The sequence below is a fragment of the Notamacropus eugenii genome, chromosome 1, assembly GCF_028372415.1.
Source record: "Notamacropus eugenii isolate mMacEug1 chromosome 1, mMacEug1.pri_v2, whole genome shotgun sequence".
Lineage (NCBI taxonomy): Eukaryota > Metazoa > Chordata > Mammalia > Diprotodontia > Macropodidae > Notamacropus > Notamacropus eugenii.
Window position 1 is genome coordinate 11,231,122 of NC_092872.1, and position 9,908 is coordinate 11,241,029.

Here is a 9,908-nt window from a genome sequence, read left to right on the forward strand (position 1 = left end):
TTTCTTGGAACATTTTTGTTTGCATCTCTCCTTTACCCTTGAACTTTCTCCCTTAGAGCACCCTTATGGCATCATATATTCAGAGCTGACAGGGACCCTTAGAAGCCATGTAGTCCAACCCTTTCACTGTACAGAAGAGGAAACTGAGGTACAGAAAATGTGAGCAACTTGCCCATTGAACTGTAAGCTCCTTGTGGGGAGCTCTTATGTTCCTTTTCATCCCTGTTTTATCATCGTAATACATAAGGCCTGGAACATTTAAAAAATGGAATAGATGGTACTGATGCCCTGGGATACTTGTTGTACTCCAATACCTACAGTTTACAGCAGTGATCAAAATTATTTCTTAAACAACTTCAAGTAATCCCTCCACCCATCAATAGAAGAGGCATCCGGTCCTTTGCTTACAAGGGTAGCAATGTTCATCAGGCAATGGGGACAACCAAACAGGGCACCAATACCACTAAGGCCTGGTTCAATGAGAGATGGGCATCTGAATGGCACCAGACAAGTTCATCATTAATTCCAAACCTTTATACCCAGAGATAATACTTTTTCTCTCAGTCAGCTGCATACTTTTTTTTGAAGTTTTATTAACATGAAGCATTAATGTTCAAAGACAAGGGTGGATCAAAGGGAACCATGTCCTATCCATCCATCCAAGGGGAAGGAAAGGGACTTAGGTCTTTGGCCTGAGAGCAGATGGGGACTGGGAGAGGGGAGAAGAATGATGCCTAGAAGGACAGAGAAATGGAGGACCATGGCTTCTTTGAGAGGAGAAAACTGAGCAGAGGCTGAAGGAGCTCAGGAACTCTGGAAGCCAAAAGCTCTCTCTGTCTTCCCAACAGCCTGCCTTGGTTTGCGTTCCATCTACCTCCCATGGCCAAAGACCACACCCCAGATCATAGTGCCTGCTTGATAGGGAATTAAAATACAAACAACCACCACAATCAGCAAGAGCAACTCAAGTTTATAGTTGGCTTTAAGGTTTGGCAAGTGCTTTCCATACAGTAACCGCTCGTCCTATTGAGGCCCAGCAGGGTCAGAGGATTGGAAGGTAAGGAAAGATGAGAATCCCTCTGAGGGAGCAGTGAGAGTAGAGCAAGGCTTGAAAGCAGGTAAAAGAAGGGGACCTGAACATAGATCATGAGGATACTGTGTCATGGAATTACCAGTACACACAAGGGCAGCAGCACTGAGACAAATGTGGAGCAGGAAGAAGCTAGAAAGGAGGAGCTTCTCTGGTGTATGGTGTTGGTGATCCATCTGGAGAATGAACTGACTTTGGTATAAATTGCAGGCATTTTGAGTTTTCCACAGTCAGCTCCCCAGCTCACTATCCCCACCTGCACCCAAGTGTGTTCTCCAACTTCACAGGCGAGGGGCCCTCCTGAGTCCCCCTGGAGAAAAAGAGAGGAGGTTAGAATGAAACTAGAACCTTGAGAGCAAAGTATGGATGAATGACAAGATTTTATTGATCCCCAGAGACCTCAGGAGAGGTAAAAGAAAAGCCACAGGAGTGGTTCTGTAGGAGATGGGAATGAGAAACCTCTTCTCCCAGCATATAGCAATTTGCCTAACTCTTATATAAAATCAAGAATTACTCCACGACTTTTGCCACAACCCATGAGACCATCCCAATCCCACCATGGCTCTCTGTCTCATCTTCACTATCCCATTCTCTATCTGGCCATAGGTTCACGGCTGCCAGAAGCTTGACACCAGCAACTGACTTCTGGACCTGGGCAGGCTCTCCTACAGGGACCCACACCACAGGCACTCAACAGGAAAATCTGATGAAATCCCAAGTCTTCCAGCACTACGATTCTTTTTGCTAGCTTCTTCCAGGAAACAAAGAGTCATAAACCTGGGGGGGGGGGAGGCCTGAAACGGAAAGAGCCTATCCATTTCCATTATGACCTACACATTTGCTTAGAAGAATTAGAACATCAAAGGTAAAAGGGACAACAGAAACCATTTGGTCCAACCCTTTCATTTTACAGATAATATAACTGAGGCCCCAAAGGAAAAAATGATTTGCCTGACACCATACATCTTCTTAGTGGCAGAGCTAGGAAGAAAGGCTAGGGATCCCATACCATAACCTTCTGTTCCAGAGAAGGTTTTGGGAGGACACAGTATGTCTCACAACAACTCAATTCCACTTTGATGGAATTAGCGTAATTCTAGATTCTTGCACTCCTCACCCCAACTCTTAGCTCTACAATCTTGCTTCGTCTGGCTGGCTCTGTCTACTTTTCTCAGAATCTTTTCAGAACCTCTTTGGACCCCATTTGTGTTTGGTTTCCTCTCCTCCACAGATTCTGAGCTTAAGGTTTTTCAGCTCTCTCCTTTCTCCATCAGCTAGACCTAACTTCTCAAAAAACATGTAGCAGAGACACTTCTCTGTGAGGAAGCCTTCGTCTTCGGTCCAGGGGCTCTGAACCTCTTCTGTGTCATGGACACCTTTGGCAGAATGGTAAAGCCTGACCCCTTTTCAGAATAATGTTTTTAAAAGCATTAAGCAAAACATGTTGGATTGTGGAGGAAAGCAGTTATGTTGAAATCCATTTATCAAAATATTAACAAAAATTCATGGAGCCCAGATTAAGAAGCATTGAGTCAGCCATGCTCCAAAAAGGCTATTGTCCCAGGCAGCCCTGATAGCTGTGGCTAATATTCAGAACCCACGGTAACAGGGGAGGAAGGTGAAGGAAGATGGGAGGAACTCACCTGGCAGGTATCTTTTCCTGTGGGATGATAGGCACAGAGCACCTTTTGGTCAATAATGGACTTAAACACTGAGATAAACAGGAACTTTCTCAACATTTTGTTGCATTGTTTTGTTTCAACAATGTATAGATCAGTTTCCAGGAGGACAAGAGGATGTGAATCATCTGTGGACAGGGATGCTGGTAGTTAATAGGCTATAACACAGACAAAGGGTCATCAATCCCTCTATGCCTTCCACTCTTCTCCTGAGGCTTCTGCAACCCCCGGAACCACTCTCACCCTGCTCCTGCTCTAGCACATCTCCAAAAGCCAGAGCTCACTACAAAGGCAAAGACTCCACCCAGCAATGGTTCAGAATGCCAAGCCTTGGTCTCCCTCAACTGCAGAGGCCAATCACAAAGTCTAGAAGGGAAAGGGGGATGAGAGGCATGCATATGAAGGGGAGAAAGGGCCACAGAAGAGGAAGTCTATGGGCACAGGTCAGGGGACTCACTACTTAGAATAACAATTATAATCTCCTGCATCGATTCATTGCTTTCTTCTTTCCAAGACCTCCAACAGACTTTCCCTGACACTTCTAGCTCGCAGTTGCTGGAGTCCTCTGAGTTCCTGTAGTCCTGATTGTCTGCTACTCATCTGCGATACACAAGGTCAGAACTACCCAGGGTCCTTGAGATTAGAATTTGCAAGTGGTCATGGATCTGGGAGGTCACTTAGTCTCATCTCCATCTGTAACAGGAATCCCTTTTACCTCATTCATGATGATCGTCATCTAGACTCTGCTTCAGTCCTTTCAGTAACAGGCAGCTTGTTCCATTAGGGAACCATGCACAATGTGAACCAATTTCTCCAGATTTTCCTTGATCTAAATTGACCCTCGTAATATTCACTAGGCATTCTTAAACTGGGGTCTGGAAACTGGAGTTTTTAATACAGTTATATCTTCCACATTGCAAGGCTTAGGAGCACAACACTTCCTCACTCAACCTCACTCCAGATCTCAAAAATCTGCATAAAATTTTTTGGCCCTCCCTTCATAACAGAGAAAAAGTCTGAATTTTTTTTCTTTTATGGGGTGTTTACAGTACCTTATTGCAAAATTTGAGTTAAGTATTTGGTCACAGGCTGTGTGTTGTCTGCTGGCCTTCACAAATCAACTCCCTCAAAATTCCCATTTAATTTCATATGCTGACCCACAATATATCTAAACCCCAGTGGGGAAAGTTTGATATGGAAAGGATAACTGTAGTTTGAAAGTTGCACTTCAATATAATTGTCTTCCTTTTTATTACTATGTATTTGATCTAATGCATTTAAAACAGTCGTGCTAAGGATTCCAAACGTTTCAGCAGACTGCCCAAAGGGCCCCGTAACACTTAAAAGTCTAGAATTTCTGCATGTGAGCTGTACAGGTAACAAACTAACTATTCAGAGACCCTCAGCTCCAACCTTTTCCTATCTCCTTCCGCTCTCTCCCAACCCTCACCCCTGACCTCCAGGAAGGCTCCTATCATCAGGGGAAGGGAATTTAGCCAGCCGAAGGCCAGAGCTCCTGCTGCCTCTGAACTCCATCCTGTAGACTTAGCAGAAAAAGGCAGCTCTTGGCTCTCTATCGGGGAGAACAGTAACCATGTTACCCTCTCTTACCCTTGTTTTCTTCAGTCCTGCCCCATCCTGCTACCCAGCAGCGGGTCCCATTCTTCAAGTATAATTTGTTAGAAGGGAGGCAGATAGGTTGAATCTTCTGGGTGAGGTTCACAGGAGATTTCAAGCGCACAAGGGCAATGTCATTCTTGACAACAATTAATTCTGAATAAGAGGGATGGATGATTATATCTTTGACATCAACGACGATACTGTTCTTAGAGGTATAATAGGACATATCTCCAAGTTTCACAGTGTAATCATAATTCCTGTGGGAAAGAGAAAACACCATAAAACAGACCCAACAACATCCATGTACTTGGATAATTCCATATGAATATAGGCATGGCATCCAAACTCCTGTTCCTGGGATTTCAGGCCTCCTACAATCTGGCCATAGCTTCCTTTAACCCAACCATATGGACCCTAAGCCCCAACCTTACTCATCTCTTGCTTGTTTCAGATACAGGTCATTCTCTTCCCTTTCATCTGGACATTTGGTCACACTGTCCTATCCCTTTCTCCCCAACCCACCTGCCTTTGGGGCCGGTGATGCACTTTCTTTCTGCTCCTCCTCTTAAGCCCTGTGAAATTCAAGACCCCCAAACCTTCTCTGACTCCTCCAGCCCACAATGAGTAGTCTCTCCTCTGAATTCCTATCTGTGTTACTCATCTGCCACACACATCATCAAATCTACACTGGGTCATCTTTTCAACAGCCTAACCAGCTGAAGCAGAAGCCATGCTCAGAGGTCTTTAATCCTTTGCTATGTGGAACTTCTCTCTGGGTCCCTTCCCCTGGCTGTTGGCTGTCATTGCTGCAGGCAAAGTCTCTAACTTGCCAGACTACACTGTCCCTCCTCAGTTACTACTCTCTTAAATGTGGGGTCTTACCATGAAAGAACATAAATTTCTCTGTGAGCAGTAACAAATTTGTTTTGTATTGATATTTCCAGCACCTAGTATAGTGCAGAGCACCATAGCAAGTGCTTATGGAATGCCATTTTATTCATCCTATACATTTATTATACATTATTTTTAAAAGCAAGCTGCTCAAAATACAGATTCATGGCTTTACGTACAATCTTTTGTGTGTGTTCTGAATCCCCAACAAGATTTTAAGCTCTGAGAACAGGGATTCCCCAGGATGCCTAGTATAATCGATCAATTAATAAACATTCATCAGGACAAAAAGAAGCAAAAAAAAAAAAATGATCCTTGCCCTTATAAGGAGTTTATAATCTAATGGGAAGATAGCTTGCAAGCTATAGAGATGCTAAATAGGAAACATTTTTTTAAAATTTAATTAATTAATTTGTTTTCAGTTTTCAACAATCACTTCCATAAGTCTTAAATTTTCTCTTCCTCCCTCTTCTCTCCCTCCCCAATATGGCATGCAATCTTATATGGGTTCTACACATACATTCTTATCAAACACATTTTCACATTAGTCATGCTGCACAGAAAAATAAAATTGAATGGGAGAAACCATGAGAAAAAAAACAAAACAAAACAAAACATAACACAAGGGAAAACAGTCTGCTTTATTCTGCGTTCTGTAAATAGGAAATAATTAACAGAGGGAAGACATTAGAATTCAGAGGGATTGAGGAAGTGTTCCTGTAGAAGGTGGGATTTTAGTTGGGACTTAAAGAAATCCAAGGAGGTCAGTAGTCAGAGCAGAGAAGAGAGAGCATTCCAGGCATGGGGAACAGAAACCAAGAGATGAAGGGTCTTGTTTGTAGAACTACCAGGAGGTCAGTATCACTGGTTGGAAGAGTATATTTCAGGGAGTAAGGTGTAAGAAGACTGGAAAGGTAAGGTAAGAGAGGGCTAAGCTAAAGAGGCTCTGAATGTCCAACAGAGGATTTTGTACAGTGTCCTAAATGTTGAATGCACTCAGCAAATGTTTTGAACAGGGACTGATACGATAAATTGATAGGGGCAGGAGGAGGAGAGGTGTTGTCCCAATTTAGGTACAATTTCCCTGGAGGAACAAAGGGTATTTTTATCTCTCTGGCTTTTGGGGGAATTAATGGTAATCAGTCTCTGAGGTAGTTTTCCTCCCAAATGTGTGTGGTCTGGCAAGGGATAAACTCACCACATGATGCAGTGTGCAGCTGTCAACACCCATTCGGTATTAATGAGGGCTCCTCCACATATGTGCTGCTGACCAGCTTGCAGGCTCACCTGCCAGGGCCACTTGGATGCTGGGGCAACATGTCCATTAATGACTTTCTTGAATGGATCATACTGGCCACAAGAGAGTCCTAGGGAGTAGTAGGGGGGAAGAAGATAGGCAGCCATGGAAAGGAGGAGAGAAGGAGACAGAGATAGAGAGACAGACAGAAAGAGAGAAAAAGAGAGGAGACAGAAAGAGGAGAGAGAGAGATTAAAGTGGTACACTACTTCTCCCATTAAATGGGATGAAAGGGGTTCATGGAGCCTAGGAGATGGACCCTAGAATTCATCAATTGAATTTTTTTCCAGAGAAGGAAGGCTTGCCTGAGATTCAATAGCTGGTAAACAAAGTGGTGGGAATTGACCCTTGGATTTCTGCCTTCAAATCCAGGGTCTTTTACACCCACCAGTAATGACAGTGTTTTAATGGGATCTCTGACAATGGGGGCCTTTTTCTCTCCTTAGGTCTGTGGCTCCATGAATAGGAATACTGGGGAGGAGGGGGAATATCTCTGCCTTCCTCTACTTCCCAGCCCTCCATAAGAGAACAGATGAATTCCTCAAGGTTCAGGTATCTCACAACAGTTTCACCTCCCAAGGCTCCACACACAGGAGGCCCAAGTCCCTGAAAATAACTGATGGACAGAAAGTGGGTCACTGTATCCCATAGATATCAAATGGATGGGAGGGTGATGGGGGAGCCTGGGCCAATGAATGAAGAGAAACAATGAATATCCTGCATTTTCTAGGATCGTAGGTCTGTGCCCTCAGTCTTCCCCTCCCTAATCAATCCCCCTTCCCCTTTCCTTACATCTCCATCCAGCAGGGTTTCTCGTCTGTTTCAGCTGCCCTCCCCACCCCCACCCCAGACCCACCCCCGCTCTCACCTCTCCCAAACCCAGCTCCACTTTGTTCCATGATACCTGTCCCCAACAATGCACCGCATCTCCCCCAAAACCTCGCGGACTCAAGTGAGATAATTGTTATTATTATCATTTAATATTTAATTAATATACTTAACATATATTGTTGTATACTATTAGATATTTACATGTATACTTATATAATTTATTTATATAATATATAATATATTTGTATAATATTTATAGAGATAATACGAGACATTGAGATTATATTTATAAATTATATGAGATATATGATATAATTTTTAAAAATTATATGACATGTATGAGTTAATATTTATAAAGAGATAATATGAAATATTATGAGATAATATTTATAAGTTATATATGAGATAATATTTATAAAGCTCTTAGCACACAGTTGGGGCTTAATAAATGCACATTCTTTTCCCTTCCCCTAAACACCAGCAGACCCTTCCGAATACAGAAGGGGGACTCTCACCAGGCTCGCTGAAGGATGTAAGCAGAAGTAGCAGCAGGAAGAAGAGCAGGGCCCCTAAGGGGACTATAAGATGCGGCGCCATGGATAACCCTGCCCCCTTAGGACAGGGGAGACCATAGAGGGGGTGGGGAGGGCTCTCCAAAGGCCCAGTAACCATAAGTTGCTCGGCTGCCCACGATGTCCCTTCTCCAAGGCACTGGGGACCCCAGAACCTTCCGGCACCTTCCCTCTCTAGCCCACCGGTAATCAAAATCCCTCGTGATAAAGGACGTCTGAGCTCCCTCCCTGCGGGGCCCCTAGTGCCGGGCCTTCCTAGTCCCCTCCCCGCCGGGACCCTTAGTGCTGGGACTTCCTAGTCCGCTCCCCGCTGGTCCCCCTAGTGCTGAGACTTCCTAGTCCCCTCCTTGCGGGGCCCCCTAGTGCTGGGGACCACTAAGGACCTCTCATGTCAGAACCTCACAGGTGGGAGCACCTGAGGTGTCTCTGGTCCATTATTCAACTCCCAGGGGGAGAACTTCTCTCTACCATCCCTCACAGGCAGTCATTCTGTCCCAGCAAATCTCATTCTCCTCCATCAGTGACCACCGATCCGCTGCCGGGCGACTTAGAGGATCATTCAATTAAATTTATTTTTATGAAGTTGTTATTAAACGGTCTTTCTTGTGATAGAGGACTGTGATGGAATACGATCATGCATAAGAAATGACAAGCAGAGTGCTTTCAGAAAAACTTGGGAAAACTTAAAGTAACTGACGCAAAGTGCAGTGAGCAGACCCAGGAGAACACTGTGCCCGGTCACAGCAACATTGTAACCAGGCTCAATGGGAAAGACTTAGCTGCTCTGATCAAGATAATTACCTAGACAATTCTGAAGGACTTGTGATGAAAATGCTATCAGCACAGAGAGAACGGGTGAAATCTAAGGGCAAATGGAAGCATAGTTTTTTTCACTTTTTTGTCTTTTTTTTTTTTTTGCTATGGGGAATATTTTACATGATTTCACATGTATAATTGATTTCACACTTCCTGCCTTCTCAATGGGTGGGGGAGGGGCAGGCAGCAGGGGAAAAAATTCAGAACTCAAATTTTTCTTAAAAAGAGTGTTAAAAATAAATGATAAAATTTTTTTAAAAGGGTTTTTCTTGTATTGTGTCAGCTATTATTCAACATCTACTATGTTCCAGGTAGTATAAAGAAAGGTAAAAGACAAGTCTTTACTTTGAAGAAGCTCACAATCTAATAACTGGGGAAATAACATGCAAACAATTGTGTATAAACAAAATATTCAGGATAAACTAAAAATAATCAAGACAGAGAAGGCACTAGAATTAGGGGGAATCAGAAAAGGCTTCCTTTTCTTGTTTTTTTAGAAAGTGGGATTTGTGCTGAAAATTGCTTTTTTATTACTTCCCCTTGTTTGTAGAATGTCTAATCTTCCACATCTCTTCAAAAACTTTAAGGCAGCTATGTTGGACCCCTTCTGTTTTCTTCTCCAGGCTAAACATCCTCAGTTCTTTAAACTGATCCTACAACTAGGCTCTTTCCATATCTTACACTCTTCTGATCACTGTTCTGTGGACATCCATCAGTATGCTAAAATCTGTTCTAAAATGGCAGGACCCGATCCTGAACCCAATTCTCCAGATGTGATCTGAGAGCGGACAGAGTAACTGTCATCTTTTTTCTGAATGTCTTTGAATACAGCCCCAAAATCATATTAACTTTTTCAGTAACAAACTCATTCTATTGGTTCACCCTGAGTTTTCATTTGACTAAGATCCCACTCTCCCCCAACACCTACATGTTATTTTATGTTAAGTTTGCATTTCCCTGACCTTGTGCAACTGATATTTCTTACTATGAGCACAAGAAGCTCACAAAAATGTACATTTCCATATGTAAAGTAAGACAAAAAAATAAGATTTTGGGAAACTGTAAATCTTTTTTGGGGGGGAGGGAAACACCATGCTTATAACAAGTACAGT

The 9,908-nt window shown here is 43.2% G+C and overlaps 1 protein-coding gene across 1 annotated transcript; it reads right to left on the reverse strand.

Moving 5' to 3' along the window:
- Nucleotides 1-952: 952 nt before the first annotated feature.
- LOC140522375 (serine protease 42-like) lies at nucleotides 953-8,268 on the reverse strand. The gene is made up of 5 exons (XM_072637733.1): nucleotides 7,924-8,268; nucleotides 6,479-6,647; nucleotides 4,381-4,646; nucleotides 2,734-2,897; nucleotides 953-1,400 (listed from the first exon to the last, which is right to left on the reverse strand). Exons 1-5 carry the CDS (start codon nucleotides 8,078-8,080, stop codon nucleotides 1,161-1,163), a joined length of 996 nt encoding a protein of 331 aa, XP_072493834.1. The 5' UTR covers nucleotides 8,081-8,268; the 3' UTR covers nucleotides 953-1,160.
- Nucleotides 8,269-9,908: the final 1,640 nt, after the last annotated feature.

What these genes read in the sequence shown, in the direction of transcription:
- LOC140522375 (XM_072637733.1), bottom strand. Translation starts at nt 8,080, where the DNA reads ATGGTTACTGGGCCTTTGGAGAGCCCTCCCCACCCCCTCTATGGTCTC. An exon ending in GCTGCACACTGCATCATGTG is followed by an intron (nt 4,647 to 6,478) that starts GTGAGTTTATCC and finishes TCTTTCCCACAG; the next exon opens with GAATTATGATTACACTGTGA. An exon ending in CAGGAAAAGATACCTGCCAG is followed by an intron (nt 1,401 to 2,733) that starts GTGAGTTCCTCC and finishes CTTTTTCTCCAG; the next exon opens with GGGGACTCAGGAGGGCCCCT.